Raw genomic sequence first — 20,640 nt, 5'->3', positions numbered from 1 at the left:
TGTATAGTGTACCATTTAGGATGCAGTTTATGTGTCAGCATAGTGGCAGATTAAAAAACACTAACGTCCTATGCTAACGAGGGAGAGATTGTCACTGTGGTGACAAAGAGTTTAGAATCACCAAGAGGCGACACTCAATAGAACGTTCCATTGCAACAGCAGCGCGCAGCAACAGCCCCGGGATTCCGCCATTTTGGAATGAAAGCGATCGGCAGTCCATAGGGTATATGCCAAGCTAGTGTTGTTCCCATGCTGATAAACTTCCGGTGACCTGTTATTGTACGTTTTTTTTCCATTTTATATGATTCCTTTTAAAGCATCGATGTTGTAATGTAATTAAAATACAATCAGTTAAACAGACTTTGGCATTTATTTAGTTGCTCAAGCGTAAAACAAGACAAAAAGCCATTTACTCGCATGCGTCTGTCAGAATCGGCGGGCTAGCGCCGCAGCTCCATTGAATATACTGGGTATGGCGGGGAAAAATGTCATTTAATGCAGTGCTTCTTGTACAATCTGAGACCCACTTTATATCTGATATCACTCAGTGGAGATCGCTGATTTTTAAAGAAAACAGACCTTAAAAGCGCCGATTTTGCAATGGCATACAGTTAACCAGAAGCGCTTAACCCAGGTTACTGGCAAATTAAAAGTCCTATTAGCATACTTCAGCATATACCCAATCTCATTGCTGTCACGATGACAAGCAGCTGCTTTGTAATTTATTTATTTATTCAAAAAGCGCACTAAAGCTGAGATACAACCTGAAAGACGACAATACAACACTTACTATCACAATCATCAGCACTTTTAATAGTTTATATTAGTGACTTATAAAATGCTGTTGTTCTATTGGAATTTATTCCAAAATGGCCACCGCGTGACACTAGTGTAACCGGTCCTACACCACCCATCCCGAGCTGGTATCAAACCAGCGATCTTCTGCATGGGAGTCAGTTGCTCTACCAAGGAGACTTAAGACCATGGCCTCTAGTGTCAGTTGTTAGAGCACCTATTAGAGGTCAGAGGAGTGAGGTTTACCTGCACAGCACTGACTAGCTGGCCTCCATTACACTAGTAGCATCTAGTGGCTGTTTCCTATACAACAACACAGTGTCCCCTCTTGGTGGTGAGTAATAGTGAGTAAATTTTCATTTTTGCATGAACTATCCCTTTAAACATGGACTTAATATTCACTCTTCTTAAAGATTCTAATTGGGCCCCCTTTTTTGCATTCATAGTGCTGATTGGCTCACAAATATAACGCTAGAGACTAGTTTTTCTATATAAAAAGAAAGAAAAAATAGACAAAATGTCAGATAGAACCTTATAACTTAAGTGATGATGTGTTTCCTGTCTGCCAGGATCTGTACTGTTTTGAATGTATTATTTTTTACAAATCTTGATTATTTGTTGAATATCTATAACCATTTATTCTTCTTTTAGTACAGTGTGTACTTCTTTCTCAATAAAAAACTATTTTCTCTTGAGTACTCCTTTAAGACTCAAAGTTTTTGTTATTTTAAGACTACATTTTCCACTTATTACAGAATCAGATCACGAGTATATCATAGAGTATATGATCATTACAGAATGACTCGTACTTTATGAATATTTTTATGTATATTAATTTGACGAAAGCGTTTGGTTTCGTCAAAGTAGTGAGCTCTCGCCACCTGCTGGCCTGACTGACCATTTTAAACAACGAAAAAAATAATTTTATTAAGTTCACTTAGCCTAAAAGCGTAGAGATTTTGAGTTCGAATTAACTAGTAGTTAATCTTGTTATTATAACTGGGTTATTACTAGAAATTTAACAAATCTTTTGTGCTATAAGGTTGGAAAGGCAGTGCTTTTTTACTCTTTCTTTTCAGTTGACCTGATAAAAACATGCACGATGAACACTAGGTGGAGCAAAAACCCAATATACATGCATTGTTTATCATTCACACTCAAACTGGTTGCTGTACACACATGTAGGCCTACATTATGGTGTAGTATAGTAATCTGTTATGTGTGGGATTTGTACATTTATTTTTGTAAACACAGAATTTGCCAAACGCACCTCAGGGTTTTGTTGTTGTAAAGATTAGATCGTTATTTTGTTGTTATTGTTGACATTTTGTTATATAATTAGACATCACCAGTTTTAAGTTCTTATTATACTTGTATCATTAAATAGTCCGTAGTGTATGTGTGTGAATAAGAGTATATGGGAGTTTCCAAGTGAAGGGTTGCAGCTGGAAGGGCATCCGCTGCGTAAAACATATGCTGGATCATACCACTGTGGCGACCCCGGATTAAAAAAGGGACTAAGCCGAAAAGAAAATCAATGAATGAATTATTTTTTTTAATTATGATTATTAATATTATTATTATAATTATGTATACCTTTAGTAAATCATTTACAATCATTTAAATACAATACTATTTACGGTTTGTCCAGGTGTCCTCTATCTGTGACCTATTACAATAAATCTATTACTATGATCATTTTTATTATTTTTATTTATTTTGTATTAATTAATTATTATTATTGTTGTTGATAACATTATTATTATTATTATTATTATTATTATTATTATTATTATTATTATTATTATTATTATTATTATTATTATTAAATCATTATAGTTGTATATCTTGGTAAATCCTTCTATACTATTTACGATATGTCCAGGTGTCCTCTTTTTGTGACCTATTATAAATCTATTACTATTATCATTATTTTGTATTTATTTATGTTTACTATTTATTATTATTATTATTATTATTATTATTATTATTGTTGTTGTTATTATTGTTATTATTATTTATACCTTTATTAAATCATTGTATACTAATTGTATGTCACTGTAAATCATTCTATACTATTTACGATACGTCCAGGTGTCCTCTATCTGTGACCTATTACTATAAATCTATTACTATTATCATTATTATTTATTTATTTATTTATAACTGCTGCTGCTACTACTACTACTACTACTGCTACTAATGTCTATTATTATTATTATTATTATTATTATTATTATTATTATTATTATTATATTTTCATTATATCAGTATATACTAATTATATATCATTTTAAATCATTGTATACTATTTACAATGTTCTAGGTGTCCTCTATCTGTGACCTAGTACTATTATCATTATTATTTATTTATTTGTTTATTTGTTTATTTATTTATATTTACTAATTATTATTATTATTATTATTGTTTTATTATTATTGGTGTTGTTTTTTATTATTATTGTTGTTGTTATTATTATTAATATTATTATTATTGTTATTATTATTATTATCATCATCATTATTATTATTGTATTATATTTTCATTAAAGCATTGTATACTAATTGTACATTATTGTAAATCATTCTATACTGTTTACAATATGTCCAGGTGTCCTCTATCTGTGACCTAATAAATTCACAAGAATTGTATTCATTAATCCTCATTTCTTTACAAAGCTCAGACACGCAACCAGACGTACAATAACCCGTCTGTCTGGTTGACGTTGTTTCGCGATTATTACAGTTTAATTCATTTCTGTGTTGTTTTCCCCCATTGTGTGTGTGTGTGTGTGTGTGTGATTTGTGGCCTACTCGAGGCTCCATAGTCTTCGTTCCCTTCCTATCCTACTACGGCAAGGAATCGCCTTATGAATATTAATCAGATAATGCTGACGTTGCCTGGTAACCTTCCGCTAGCTTACAGTCAAGTGACTAATTGTTATTAATGAGACAAATCTCATTCGCTAATTCGCCAGTAGAGAGCAACCTACGCGCGAGCGTCTCTTTTATCCGCCAATCAAATCAGCGGACGGCATGCTGCGTCATTAATATTCATGTTTAATCCCTTCTCCATAGTACAACTCGCAAATTCGCCTGTCGAAAGGCAGCCGATGATCTATAGGCAAAACAGAGACCGCTTGTCAGCGCTACAAATTGACGATAAGTTTCATTCTTTAGCACATTTCGGATCAATTTTGGCTGATAACAAAAATACATTTGAACTACCCTCAGCACGTACAGCTTTATTTCACATTTGAAGCTTGAAAGTTAAAGTTATCTCGTGATGGCTCTCCGTTGTTTGTGCTCGCGCGTCAACGGCTCCTCGAGATGTTTTCATATATTCGGACGAGTTTAACGTAATGTCAACATTTGCTTTCTTCCCCTCGTCCTATGACGTGAGTACTTGGTGTTCTTGTGCAATTGTGGAGGATTTGAATTAGCAGCCATTTAAGCTGTCCTCGAGCTGTCCTAGAGATTTCAGGTGCTCTGCTGTCATTTAATAACGGCTCCGATGCAACAGCTACACGCGCGTTTCCATCATAAAGTGTCACCGGAGGACCGGATCATCCGCGTTTCTCCTCTGAACTGAAGCCATACACTGTGATGAGTGAAATCTGGGCTGTGAACTGGAGCGACATGCAGCCCGTCTCTTGTGGAGCACACGTGAGGAGATGTCATTTCCAGCAGCAGCGGCATCATGCGTCCTGATGGCCGAAGCAGCAGCAGCAGCGGCAGGTCGGATGTCCTCATGCCCAGCGCCGTCTACCCGTCCCTGGTCCTCGGCATCGCGGCGGCGGTGCTGCTCTTCCAGCTCGGCTCTGGAGGACTCGGTCTCACCTCGTTTTTCCTCAAACTCTTTATTTATGTGTCCTTCGCGTTGTTCTGCTTCCTGCTGGGCAGTTTCGGGCTGCTGGTGAAGAAAAGCCCCCTGAGGATCAGCAGGTTTGACAACACGAAGAGACAGTCAGACAAGCTCGTGGATTTATTCAATAAGTTGATGGTAAGGATGAAAGCACATCACAACATGAAAGCAGTACATCCCAACCGTTATTTACACTCACTGTGGTTGTGTCAAAGAATGTGATTGTCTGATTATTATATTATATTTTATTTTATTATATTATGTATTTGCATAATATACACATTGTATATGAAGAGTTCAGATCCAAATACGTTCTCTAAGTGCCATCTGTAATATTCTTCTACAATGTGCATTTTTCTCAGCGTCTTATGTTTATGTTCAGTTATTTCATGTTACAAGCAATGAAAATAACCCATTCTTTGCCATAAAAGTGAAATAACTGAATCATGACATGGGACTCTGAGAAAAATGCTTGTATATATATATGTATGTATATATATATATATATATATATATATATATATATATATATATATATATATATATATATATATATATATATATATATAAATTCTTTATATTACACGTTAATGTACTATTTTGTAATTTAAATATTTGAAAAAAATCCATCCATTAGAATGTGAAATTTCATTTTATTTGATCAATAATGTCTATCAAACATTTTTACAGTGATTACAGAAAACACTCACTGAAATGTTATTCACTGTAACAGTTTCTGTACTAAATATGAATCATTTTATATAATTAGATTAGTGCAACCCCAAAATGCTTATTGATTACATTTTATTTTTATACACTACATTATATGCTATCCTTTACCTACCTATTTTGTTAGCCATTTTTCAGCAATACATAAGGAACTATATATATATATATATATATATATATATATATATATATATATATATATATATATATATATATATATATATATATATATTCAGTGCTCAGCATATATAAGTACACCCCTCACAAATCTATCTTTTAAATTCATATATTTAATAGGAAGTTTTACAATATTATATTTGTGCATATACATTAGATTAGTCAATACTGAAGCCAAATCTGGCGCTTATCTAACAAAATAACTTACAATAATGGTCCAAAAACTAGCCCACCTAAATTAATATGTTATTGAAAAATATTAAAAACATAAAAAAGCAAGAAAAGCAAAAAATGGAAAAATGTAGCTGAAAATTTTCAGGTTGTAATTTATTTTTTTGCAATATTTTCCTTGAATTTAATTGTATTATCTTTCTAAATATGTTTGGTGACCAAAATATTATTTTAATAAATATATCTGTTTAATAAGTCAGTTTTGTTTTAATGCACCAAAATATATTGCCTATATTCACAGAAAAATTGGTATATTAGACATATAGAAATATTAAATATTTTATTATATTGTATATTTGTTATTATATTTAATATGACAAATTTTCATTAATTTATTTTTACAAATCAGTCAGTCAAAAAGTTTATTATCTATTATTTTTAAGTGTCTTAGTTATTATAACTATTTGAAGTTATTAAGATGTGATTTGGAACCTGAATGTTATTGTAATTGTTATAAATTTGTGTCTGATTCTGAAATTGTAGATTACACTGCATGTTAGTTCAAAATCAAACCAAAAGTTCTTCATAATAATGGGTAGTTAATGTGTCGGTACTCTTTGAGTAAGGGATTCATAAAGATAACAAACTAATAAACAACAAAATCATAAGTCCAAGGCACTTGAAAAGTATGTGAAAAAGTAAAAACTACACTGCGCTGTGTATTGTGCATTACACTGTATATTGACTAGTATATTCCACACTGCATCAGTCTAAGATTTATAATCATTATAACTGGTACTAAAATGGCCCTCACTTGGGTCTTTTAATTGGATTTTCTTCATAATGAGTGCTGTGTTTGGATGTAATGATTGATTTATTGTCTAATGGTTGTCTTCCTGTCTCTGTAGGGCCGGTTCTGTGTGCCTCTGCTGGATTCAGCCCAGACCAGACGGGTCGTAGTTTCCCTCAATGTAGATAAAGCCCTTAAAGAAGGTGAGTAGTCCCCTTTTAGGACACATAGAGACCTGACAGCCTATAATGGTCTAACACATTCAATTAATCAGTTGGAATCGTTTAGAATCACCTTCAGATTCTACAATGCATGCTATTGATTAATCAACAATTGATTAATTGTCGAGAGACTTTTAAATTGATACACCTTATTGATGCTTAATGAGCGTGGAATTCATTACCTTACACAGTTTTGGGAAGCATGAAGCTTACTTGCAAATCATTTACAGCAGATGTGAAGAAAAAATTAAGTGAGCACAGGCAATCAACTGAGCAGTTCATTTAGAAAACTGTTATTATGCTTGGAGAACATTTTTCTGTGGTGCATAAAGAGCTGTGATAAAATCATTAAAAATTGATTCTGCATCGATTCTGAGATTTTCAAAATGCTTCAACATTCTCACTTGAATGGATTCTGAGCTTAGTTTTATAATAACAGACGGCACTTTAGGCTAGTGTTTAACAACAGATTGCATTGTAGTTTAAATGCATTAAAACAGGCTTTTTCCCGGTAAATTTACATTATGAATGTGAAATTTGCACATTAAAATAATTAATTACTTTATCTTTGAAATTCTTTGATCACAATATCATGTTTCGTATCATTCGATATCGATAATTCTTGAATATTTCATAACAATACATTTAGCAATATAGTAATTTTTTATTGAACCACTATTTTAATTTACCAACATCACCGAGGCAAATAGTTTTAATAGTCAAAAGGAAAAATATATAAACAAAATATATGATCCCGTTATAATAAAATAAACATAAGTGTTAAAGAGAGTCTTAAACTTGATAGATAAAATTTTACAAAGTGTGTGCAATGGTAAAGTGTAAATACTGAACAATCAAAGCAAACTTAAAGGTAGATCAACATCTGAAAGGTGTTAATAGTAATGATACAGAAAACCTTAAACTCTGTAAACAAAAGAAAATTTGATAATCAAATCTGAGCTTTCAAGTAAAGGAACTAACCAACATTATTCACATACATACTGCAACATTACAAATTGTGAAGTTGACTATATTACCCCCAATGCTAAAACATCTTTCAGATGGGGAGCTAGTGGCTGGGATGCACAAGAAAAGAAACCAAAAAGCCACTCTGGCAACATACTCTTTTATTTACAATCTCCTCACTGCTGCTAGCCACCGCACTCATTTTCGCATGTGTTGTTATTCTGACCTGAAGTGGCGAGCATGTGGTTTCTTTTTCTATGGCATCTCTTGTAACTAGGCGACCATCGACTCTTTTCTCAGAGGATGACAAACGGATAAATCATTGCTGCAGCTCTGATGCAAGTTTATGGGGAAAAGTAAAAAGCACTGCAGTGTTTAGATGTGCTGTGTTTGTATGATGTAATTGGTTAGTTTATTTACATAAATCGCGATGTGCTTGCAGCATTCGGAAAAGTTGAGATGCTTTCAACTAGGTGCGGCTGGAAAATGCACCTGCGTCTTGTGTACACCGTTTGCACAACATGTGCGGTCGCTCTTATATGCCCGTCGTGCGCCTCCATTGAAAATGACAAACTTAAGCTTATTGGCATTTCTTCCGAGGCGCACGCTCAGCAGCCACATTTTAATAAAACCATAGTGCTTCATACTGAATCTACATGCCGAATCTTTTTTTTATCGATATTGACAATGGTGTTCGGTCAATAAATATCGATACTAGTGCTGTAATGCAGTGATTCCCATCCCTGTTCCTGAAGGCACACCAACAGTAGATATTTTCAACCTCTCCCTAATCAAACACACCTGAATCAACTCATCAGAAGATTAGAAGAGACTCCAAAACCTAAAGTTAATGGGTCAGATAAGGGAGACATTTAAAATATGTACTGTTGGTGTGCCTCCAGGAACAGGATTGGGAAACACTGCTGTAATGGATCGCAAAGCTCACTGTTCGGATCACACTACGGTTTTTGAGTCAAGGACCAGACCATTTTTCGAATAAGCAAAAAACGGAGGAGGCAAATGTCATTTGCTTTCCATTTATACAAAAATATTACTGCAATCATTGGCTTTAACAAACAGAACATATCATATTTATTTTTAATTAATGATTCATCAATTCACTCATAAATCTTCATGTTTCGTTATAGGTGGATCATTTTTGAAAACCTATTCAGTGACCTAATTTTGGTGGTTGTTTGTCGCCACCCATTGGTTACACAATGTAATTGCATTCACCGGCGTCAAGTTTCATAAACATCAGTGTTTATATCTGAACTATAAACTGTTCTGCCAGTACGTCTGTGTTAATTCATTGTTTGTAACGAACTGAAAAAGTGTAAAAACTGAATCTCTCGCAATCAAATGCAGATTTGAATGCAGCGCTTCGAGGGATTAATAAACATATGCAAATCATTATCATTTATCATGTTGCGCGGGTTTGAATTGAGATTACGATCTTTTAATGTTTAATTGTGCAGCTTTACACTGAATGCATTAATGCAGGCTAAACAAGCAGTGACAGAAAACACTTTTAATTAATAACCTAAGAAAATTAATAACCTAAGAAAGCATTTAGGTCCCACCACAACTTTTTCCGTCATCATTATATTTTACAGTGAAGCGAAAATGCTTTGATACACCTGATTTTAATGACGCAGGAGGAAATCAGTCTGCAATTGTTATAAATGTTGGATAAACCTACAAATTCAAAAGAGTTATTAAACCGCAGGTCACGTGCGTTCCGAACTGTGGGTTGAGATCCGTACGAACCACGGATCAACCGTGATCCGTTACACCCCTAATCGATACTGATTTTATCGCCTAGCCCAATTGTAATTTTCATTAATATTATTAACATATAATTATAAATAACATAATTACATGCAAAATAATTGCTATTGAAAACCTGATTTTCTTATTTGTGTGTATGATGCAGCCTGTGACATCAGTGTGTAAACAGGAAATGGTTATCAAGTGACATATAACACCCGAAGCTGGTGTGACTCATAATAGAGCTGGTTTGATCAGTGATTGCTGTGAGATTTCGCCTCGTTCTGACGGTGAGGAATGATGATTCGTTACAAATCCGAAGCATTTCACAGATCCACCATCTGCAGCTCTGCTCTCTGATGGTACGAGTGTCATGTGAAAAATCTTTCATTCATGACGATTAGTTTAATAGGTCAGCGAGGCCGCGAAGCGTGTCTGGCTGACAGAGAGAGAGACTGAGGGATGATAGGAAGCGTCAGTCCTGTCTGTCGTAATGATGCTAGACTGGAAAAAACACACTGAAGCACTTGTCTTTGCTGATGATAAAATCCTTGACTTCTGTCTTCGCGCTTTTAAAAGAGCGTCACAGCTCAGATGGAAATCTGTGTGAAATTAGAGGGCGTCTGGCTATTTTTAGACAAATATCTGTTGCGCTTTATGTTTTTATTTTCACAGCCATGAGGAATATTGAAGCAGTTTTGATAATTTTGTAAAGGCGCAGATGCTTACAGTCAAAGATCTTCCTGTCACTTTGAGCATTTCTCTCTAATAGGGATGGGCGATATGGACTTAAAATTCTTCAGCATAGTCCCTTTATTCATCAGGGGTCGCCACAGCGGAATGAACCGCCAACTTATCCAGCATATGTTTTACATAGCAGATGCCCTTCCAGATGCAAATCAGTACTGGGAAACACCCATACACTCTCATTGAACATAAAATTATATCACAATGTTTTCTGGTATTTATTGTGATAGCGATAATTTTGCTGAAAATTTATACACTTCCTGACATTAGTCTTGTCGTCCACCCCAGTTGTAAGAGCAACAAATAATAACTTGACTTTTATAATTTGGAAAATTGGCAGAAGTTTATTTGTCCAATGAATCGTCTGTTGAGCTGCATCCCAATCATCACAAATACTGCAGAAGACCTACTGGAACTCGCATGAACCCAAGATTCTCTGAGAAATCAATCAAGTTTGGTGAAGGTAAAATCATGGTTTGGGGTTACATTTAGTATGGGACGTGCGAGAGCACCTGAGCACCTGAAGGAAACCCACACCAACACGGGAAGAACATGCAAACTCCACTCAGAAATGCCAACTGACCCAGCTGGGACTCGAGACAGTGCGACAGTGCTAACCACTGAGCTACCATGCCACTCTAAAATGTGTCAGTAAATTGGTGTTGTAAACTGGCTTAAGCACACAAAATTATCGCACTTGTACTACTGTAATAAAAAATCATTTCACAGTCTAATTATAGGATTTATCGTTATTACAATAAGTCATTTGTTTTATACTGTGCGGTGAATTTTTACCGGTATATTGCAAATGATATAATATTGCCCATCCCTACACTCTAAACTACATTTGCTTGAATATTATAGTGTATCATAGTGACAAAGTACCAAAAGTAGGTCTGCACTATGTGTATATATATATATATATATATATACACATATATATACACATATATATATATATATATATATATATATATATATATATATATATATATACACATAAGTATATATATAAATGTGACATTGCTGTGTAGTATTGCAGTTAATGTTTTCTGACATAACGTGAATAAATATATATTTGTTATTATTTTTAATGTGTTTTTTATAGTTAACTTAATACAATATATACATTTTAAAACATATTTATGAACATACATTAATGTTAATGTTACATTAATTGCTAGTGTGTAATTACATTAAATTACTATAACAATAATCATAGTATACATTATTATTATTATTATTATTATTATTATTATTATCATTATTTATATGGATCAGTGACAGTAAAATATTTGAGTGGCTATACTTGTAAGGCCACTTGTATGTTATTGAAATAAAAATAAGAATGGCTCTCTTGACAGCTCCAGACTGACAACAACCATTATTTAGACAGTCGTGGGTCAGAAGGGTTACAATCTCTCTCTCACACACACTCACTCTCTCTCTCTCTCTCTCTCTCTCTCTCTCTCTCTCTCTCTCTCTCTCTCTCTCTCTCTTCTCTCTCTCTCTCTCCGTCTGTCTCTCTCGTGTTGCTGTTTTATTTTTGGACAGCCTTAAGAAAACCATCGTTGTTTCTGACAATGCAGTTTGTTTTCTTGTCTGTCTTCTTATGTTTTCTCACTCTGTCTCTCCGCTGGAGTGTGTGGGTGGAATGACATTATAGCACAAACCAATAACAGCATCCATCAAACATGTCAGCACACACACACACATTTGTTTTTCTGTCATGGAGGGATCTTTCCATGGACTTCTTTTGCTCATATACTGAGATAATGATATCTTCTATTTTTGCATAGCCCTCACTGAAACTGTTCTGTCGTTATATGTTGTGACGTTTTCTTTTTTAAGCTGATATATAGGTGAGATTTAATTTTATTTATTAGTCCTGTCAAAAGATTAATCACAATTAATCACATCCAAAATAAAAGCTTGTATAATATTTATATAGGTGTAATGTGCGTTTTTATTTGGTATATATAAATACACACATACATGGACATATTTTATGTTTATTTATATTTAAAATTAATAGTTCGCATCTAATATGAATTAATTGTATATAAATATATATGCAAATATTTTGGTTTTGTGTTTTTGTTCATATATATATTCTGTTTCAAGCACCTCTGTCTGATCACGTGAGCAGGAACAGCTGCTGGTGCATGACAGCTAATAACGTTAACATGAATGAGGAATTCAGCCTCACTCTGCTGGTGATTCTGAAAGGCTTCTAATGAATCGTGCGGAGGGAATGAGATCCATGATTATAATAATGAGCTTGCTTACACGGTTTGATCCCCTTAGTGTTTGGTACACTGGAGACCCAGTTACCAACACAGAGCTGATGAGCACTGGACCCCGCCATGGGTCTGTCACAGAGGGTCCTTCATCCATCATTCACTGCTGCCTGTGTTTAACTCTTATACTCACACACACACACACACACACACGCACGCGCACACACACACACACACACACACACACGCACACACACACACACAAATGGAATACCAGAGTTGTAGTGGGTGGTCCTCTATGATATTATATTTTAAACTTTAGTTGATGTGTAATGTAGCTGTGTGAACATAAACAACATCCCTGAATGTGAGACTCTTAAAGTCTAATCCAAAGCGAGACATTGGCTTTTACAGAGTTAGCTTAGCAAAGCCTACAGTGAATGAAGTTTGGGGACTACAAAAAATACATCCAGGTTTGTGAGATCAAAAACGCTTAAGGTTACGCGTATTCACCACGCACACACATCCCGTGCAGCGAAGGGGCGTGGCCAGAGGGGCTGTAATGCTGTAATATAGCAGAGAAAGCAAAAATGGCGTCCTAATGCTGCTTTTTCACCGAGCTTGTTCTATTGTTGTATTCGGGCTTACAAAGGACACGACACAAACACAGAAGTGCTTACAGTTTAATTTGAACTGTTCCAGAGAATTATAAAAAATATATAGCTAGCATTTGACAAAGGACAGCATCCAGAATCTCTCCCAGTTCAGTGCTGGATTCGGCTAAAACTCCTCAAAGAAGGAGCAGCTCCGTCTATAATAGACGAGCCACAACCCGTAAGTATTTTTATTTGTTGAAATTGATCTAGTACAGGAGTGTCTAGCGTTAATGGTATGTTGTAACAAGGACATAAACAAGGATGTAAACAATGGGAAATGTTGTTTGGCACTGCTAACAATTTAGCTACAAATTCATATTTATTCGTCAAACCGCTGTAAACACCCACAATCTTCAGCAGCGCTGTAGTGTCTCTCTGTGCGGACGCTATCTGTGCGTTCTACATCTCAAATGACAAACTCGCAAAAGATACGAGAACGTTTCATATTACTTACACATGCTTATTCTGAATATATGTGAAAGACACTTGTCAGGGGGGGGTTCACCTTTATTGTATAGGACAGTAGAGAGTATTGACAGGAAAGCATTGGGAGCAGAGAGAGGGGAAGGATTGGCATAGGACCGCGAGGCAGGAATCAAACACCGGAGTGCATGTGTCAAATACTAACCACTACACCGCTGGCGCTGACTAAATGAAATATTCTTAAGAATGAAATGTGTGTCCTTTGGAAGAGTGTACTTGCATTGTGAGGATATTATATTGTCATTCTTGCATTATATAATGAGTGGTATAAAATAGTTTTAAAATGACAATAATATCGTTTATCGCAATATATTTTGGTGCAATATATCGTACAGCAAATAACAGATATCATGGTAGGCCTAATGAGTAAGTCGACATTCAGGTCAATCCCAGTAAACACAGTTTGGTTTAAAAAAACAAAACCGCCAGCCGAATCCTTAAACACACACATGAGAATGAGTGTTTTGAATAATTTAAAGCTAGAATCATCACGATCCAGAATAACACAGAGCTGCATCTCTCTCATCTCTCCAATCTCTTTCTTTTGTTCTGTTTATCAGATCTCCGACAGCATGTGTGAGTCAATATGGACACCAGACAACTGATTATTTACACTGCGTGACGTTGGTTTTGATGGGATTTTGTCATTGGTGTGTAAAATCGGCAAAAATATTAAAAAAGCGCACAGCAGCAGGGAGTCTGACAGCAACAGTAGATCCAAAAACATCCATTATCGCATCTTCACCAAAACAAGCTCGACTGTCTGCATGACTTCACGTATTACAGACACTTTATACACAAAACGGAAAAGAGTATATCTGATTTATAGCATGTGTAGTATGCAAAAACAATGACATTTGCTTAATCTGTACGACAAGCTACAGTTAGGGTTTCTGCAGGTTTCATGAGATTAAGATAAAGACATTTTAGGAGCATTATGAATGTAAATGATTTTAAATGAGGAAAATAAACATGTGATATGGATGTGACCAATAAGTTATAGAGTTTACAGTATGCAGTATATTTACAGAAATTCTGTGAAATAAACTACACAACCCAAAAGAAACAATCAAAGGATAAGAGTTGACTCTATAGAACATGCATAATTGACTATTTGATTTGACATTTGTACATTTATGAGGGAAAAGCTTGGTTATGGACGTGACAGCTCACCGTTATGGATGTGACAGATGTTAAATTGGCAGTTGTATGACTTTGGTGAATCAAATATAATTGTTTGAAAACACTGACAGAGACATTTTTGAGTGTTTTTACAATATTGTAAAATACTAGCCTACACACAAAACGTATTTCAGTGTTTCCTATAGGATTTTTTCCAGCTGTAGCGGCAGACCTTTTACACACATCTACCAACTACCCATGGCATTATTTCAATGACAAATGTTGTAAGCTCATTATTACAAGTCGAGATCGCATTGTAATACGAGCATGTGAATCTCTTTGCTTGCGCACCGATTTCCTCTGTTCATGCACAAAACTTCTTGCACGCCCTCAAATATACGTTGCTCAAGTGCAAATTTTCTTGTGCGGTCTCAAATAAACACTGCTTAAGTGCGATTTAGTGTTTATGTGACGAGTATGTCTCCAACATTTATTAGATTTTCTAGGAATGTTAATAAATGTCTTCAATATCATCATAGCACATCACCTTGTGCTTTGCCAAAATCACTCTGGACCCCTCACACCCAGCACACTGCCTCTTTGAACTTTTACCTTCTGGTCGACGCTACAGAGCACTGCGCACCAGAACAGCCCGACACAGAAACAGTTTCTTCCCTCAGGCAATCCATCTCATGAACACTTGATGATAATAATTGTGGAACCAACATCACTACTTGCTACACACTTTTATACACATATACACTTATTTAACAACACACTTTACATGCCAATTTGCACAAACAGCTGCACATATAACGTTGTATATAGTAATATAGCTGAACACACACTTGTCAATCTGTATATTTGATTTCACTACTTGCTTCTATTTTTAAAAAAAATATATTTATTATCTGTTTTTTGTCCTGTCTCTGTAACTCTGTTGCACTGTAGAAGCTCTGTCACCAAAACAAATTCCTCGTGTTTGTGTGTGTGTGTGTGAACATACCTGGCAATAAAGCTCTTTCTGATTCTGATTTCTTAAAGGGTTAAACGAATAAGGCACAGCACTACGATTACAGAAAGGTTTGCGCTGTTATAATTCACTTACCTTTTAACACGTTTTGGTGTAATTGTAACCCGCTATAAAAAAAACAACGACTGAATGTTTTGAATGAGAAGCTGTAATGTAGCCGTGGCGGGATGAATTTTGGTGTGACGCCCCACCATGGAAGAATGAATGTAGCGTAAACCATGCATTTATATTTGTTTTTTCGAAATCTCTGTATGTTTATCTTGTTTTTTTATACTTCGTGTTTATCTAGTTCCAAAAATAAAATTATAAATAAAATGATTAAAATAAACTGGACATTTTAGGGTATTTACTTAATAGGGTTGGGCCGATAGACGATGCCACCGTCCATCGCCGATGGCCTATAGACAACACGATGCTGAGCCGGCATCGCCAATCCTCCGCACACTTAGGCCCTGTTTACACTAATAGGTCTTAGTTTTAAAATGGCATTTCAGAACGAAAGTGATCCACATACATACTGGGTTTTACCTTGCATTTCTGAACAGCCTTCTGTCCGCTGAAAATCACTTGACCACACACACACACGCTGTCATGCGCTCGTCTGAGCTCCAGAGAGCAGGGCAAGTTATCAAGGATGTAGCGCTGTATCACATCTCACTATTGTTGATGAACGTGATATTTAATTAATCTTGTCTCTATTTAACGATTCTTCGGTCTTTTTAATCTATCAGGTACCGTGTCACAGCGTCAGTACACTGCTTCAATCTTTAACTTTCACACTTGTGCTTAGTCATTTTAGTGAAAACCTCAGATACTGTTGGTTGTGTACCTTTTTTACCAACCAAGTTTGTCGACGCCATTAGAACGACACAGATCACTCTGCCTATTCATGCCAGAGTCCTGCTGAAAAAGTGATTGACAGGTGATAATTTGTGTGCAACTTATCTTTACTCATTTATGATTTGTTAATGGGTAAAACAAAATCATGCGGGTCAGTTAGTTGAAACGGTAGGCTACAAATAATTTATTCAATATGAATTAATTATTCATAAATAATTATTTCACCTCTGCCTATGACGAAAATGCCATCGTCCATCTTGATGTTTCACATTAGACATCGTACGATGCTAAATTGGTCGACATCGCCTAACCCTAGTACTTAATAAATAACATGTTTCTTTTGTTAGTTTTCCAAAATAAGTACATATCGTGATTTATGTTTTGGTAAAAAAAAAAACCAAAAAACATACTATTACTCATGTTACTCATTAAGTGAAACAGAATTTTGTTTAAACCACATGCACAAATTGTTTCATTGAGTTTAATGCAAGCTATGCTCAATGAGTAAACTGAAAATATTTTCATAGAATATGAATATTATAAAATATTAGAGAATAAAATATTTTCATATCAAAATAAAACATACACAGATTTTGAAAAAAAAAAAATATATATATATCAATAAATCTATCAATAAAACTGCCATGCTTAACTAATATACTTCATTATCATCATCATCATCATCATCGTAGTGTCCTGCCCTTATTATGGTCTTGATTTGTTTTTTTTTTTCTGTTCATGGTTTGCTTAATAGCATGATTACACATGGGTATCCATCATTAATATCTTCCATTCTCTATTCTTTGGCCCATCAGGCCGAGCTACAGGAAGTGTACAAATTGATTTACGTCATATTTGACACCTGATCCTGGGTCAGTAATGTGGTTAAAGCAGCTAATAGCCCAGGTGCCCTGGTGGAGCAGAGAAACCTGATCAGAGGTTAATATCAACTGTGGGAAATCTATTTAGTTTAAAGGAAAACACAAAGCACACTTAAAAAAAACCTTTGCTATGAACATAACTTCAAGTCTATCAGAAGTTGACAGCGGGATCATTGGACATGGTCTGGTATGCAGCCATATAGAAACCACTCAGAACACCCTAAAAACCAACTAGCAAAGTCTTAACAACTACACAGTAACACCCTGTAAAAACTTGTGCTGCATTGCCTACTATCAATCCTAAATAGATTTAGCATCATAGTATGTTAGTATTCCCAAATCACCAAGATGGTCTACTATTTCCAGTAGAATTTCAGTGCAGATCTGGGTTTACTCTATTGGCTAACATTGGCCAAAATACATTGCATTTTGGACATGAATTCGATTAGAACATAAAACACTGGTTAAAAAAACTGCAAAGATGGTGGAAGTCCAAGACCGACCATTAAATGGAGAAGCTATGGTAAAGGTTCATCCAAACACCCGATAACAGCCAATTTCATTAGACCACATTTTAATAATGATAAATATAAATATTGGTATTAATATAATCCCCTATATTAATGCTTTGCCTGTCGATTGTCTGGTGTTGCGTGAAAGTGACTTGCTTTATATTTTACAATAACAGTTTTTAACTTTAAACGTTTATTGTAACTCTCATATTAGCCATGACAACTTCGTCTATTTTAACAATGTTATTAGTTAATTATGTTCCAGGTTCATTTTATAAGCTAAAAAAGATTAACTTAATTTTTTAGGTCAGTTTAATGTGATTTAAGTCAAAAAACGTTAATTTGATTCAACTTTAATTTAATCTAATTTAAAGAGAATAGAAACCATTTTTAAATATTTATTATTTTATGAATGTTATATTTTTTCAAAATGAGTATTTGGATAATCTATTAAAGGGGTGGTCCAGAGTGTATTTTAAGGCTTGGTTGTGTTTATAAGATGCAAAGCAATGTGTGCTCATGCTTCATTTGTAGAAAATCACCTTATTTTTTCTTATATCTTACTTTGATTATATACAGCTACCTGGCTCACATGAAAACGACTGTCATAGTTCATAGTTCCTCTGAAAGGCCTGATCTCAAGAGGCTCTGATTGGTCAGCTAACATACTGTGCTGTGATTTGTAAATCGGCTTCACGTCACCAGGAAAAGTGTCATGCTCCTTCAAGCATGCGCTTTTGCACTGTGTAAACACTGTGAACCAGAGTAGCTGTTAGCTGTATCAGTTTAAGCCTGAATCAGAAAGAAAATAAAGAGGACACAGCTGAACCTCACGACTGCTCTCAAAAATAAAATCTGACAAGTGTCTTTCACATATATTCAGGTTATAAGCATGTTTAAGTATTAAGAATTGTTCTCGTATCTTTTGCAAGTTTGTTATTTGAGATGTAGAACGCACAGATAGCGTCCACATAGAGAGACACTACAGCGCTGCTGATGATTGTGGGTGTTTACAGCGGTTTGACTGATGAATATGAGTTTGTAGCTAAATTGTTAGTGGTGCCAAACAGCATTTCCCATTGTTTACATCCTTGTTTACGTCCTTGCAACAACATACCATTAACGCTAGAAACTGTGCATGTAATAGATCAATTTTAACAAAAAAAAATTTCTACAGCTTTGTCTATTATGAACGAAACTGTTCCTGCTTTGAGGAGCATTTAGCTGAATCCAGCGCAGAACTGAAAGAGATTCTGAAAGTTTCTTTGTCAAATGCTAGCTATATATTTTTTATAATTCTCTGGAACATAATTAAATTTAAGTTGTAAGCACTTCTCTCTTTGTGTCGTGTCCTTTGGAAGCTCAAATACAGAAACAGAAGAAGCTCTGTGGAAATGGCAGCGTTTGGACGCCATTTTAGCTTTCTCTGCTATAACATTACAGCACATCTAGCCACGCCCTTTCAGTGCGCGGGGTGTGTGCTAGGCTTGGGTGGTAATACGGTAATATGGTATACTGCAGGATCTAAAAATAGCAACGGTGTCAGCTTCAATACCTTTATACCTTCATATAAAACAATGCACTTATAGGAGACAAGTATTTAATATTAAATATCATTTATTTAATGCCTAAAAATGCGTATGTGTGATTGTCATCATGGGAAAGTGTGTAGGAGAGAGGTGAGGTAAGATGGCGAGTCGCACACCTAGTGACCTGATCTCGAAAAAGAACACAACCTCTGCATTTTAGCAGTATTTCGGGTTTTGACCGAACGAGAAGGGAGACGTGGTAAATACGAACTAGAGGTCTGCATTCCCGCTGCTATACTGCGGGAGCCGCGGGACCCAACCAAATAAAGCGCGGAAGGGGTCGGTAACTCTGGTGTAATTTGAACGGTGAGCGGGGCGAGCGAGCGAGCACATGCTGTTTATATATATGTGTGTGTGTGTGTGTGTGTGTGTGTGTGTGTGTGAATGAGAGAGAGCGTAATGCTGTGCGTCGCTGGCTTGATGCTGTCTATGTGTGTGTGTGTGTGTGTGTGTGAATGTGAGAGAGCGTAATGTTGTGCGTCGCTGGATTGATGCTGTCTATGTGTGTGTGTGTGTGTGTGAATGAGAGAGAGCGTAATGCTGTGCGTCGCTGGCTTGATGCTGTCTACGTGTGTGTGTGTGTGAATGAGAGAGAGCGTCCCGCGCAGATCTATATGAACAACACAAACAGGTGACCGTGATCTTAAGGTCGCATATACAGTATTCAGTTTCTGATTGGTTTAGGCACAAGCCAACAGTTTGGTGACGCTGTCTGAGGCTTACATCATAATTTTTTTTATTATGCAGGGTAATACCGGATACCAAGGTAAAATAGGGAGGAGGTTTGACGGAATCAAAATTTGGATACAGCTCAAGCCTATTGTGTGCGCATGGTGAATCGTTTGTGATCTCAGTAGCCTGGATGTATTTTTTTGTAGTCCCCAAACTTTGTTCCCTGTAGGCTTTGCTAAGCTAACTCTGTAAAAGCCAATGTCTCCCTTTGCATTGAACTTTGAGCATATTACATTCAGAGATGTTGTTTATGTTTACACAGCTACATTACTCATAAACTAAAATATGATATTGTAGTGGACCACCCCTTTAAAATAAATG

The 20,640-nt window shown here is 35.5% G+C and overlaps 1 protein-coding gene across 1 annotated transcript in view; it reads left to right on the top strand.

Annotated features, from left to right (window-relative positions):
* The first annotated feature begins 3,894 nt into the window (after positions 1 to 3,894).
* Positions 3,895 to 20,640, top strand: part of snx25 (sorting nexin 25) — an 84,403-nt gene continuing 67,657 nt past the window's right edge. The window contains exons 1-2 of the mRNA XM_056472287.1: positions 3,895 to 4,798; positions 6,646 to 6,730. Coding sequence (XP_056328262.1) covers positions 4,496 to 4,798; positions 6,646 to 6,730 — 388 coding nt within the window. The 5' untranslated portion in view covers positions 3,895 to 4,495. The remainder of the gene's footprint in view (positions 4,799 to 6,645; positions 6,731 to 20,640) is intronic.

This window comes from Danio aesculapii, chromosome 14 (genome assembly GCF_903798145.1).
Source record: "Danio aesculapii chromosome 14, fDanAes4.1, whole genome shotgun sequence".
NCBI lineage: Eukaryota > Metazoa > Chordata > Actinopteri > Cypriniformes > Danionidae > Danio > Danio aesculapii.
This window is presented reverse-complemented; position numbering and strand designations above follow the sequence as displayed.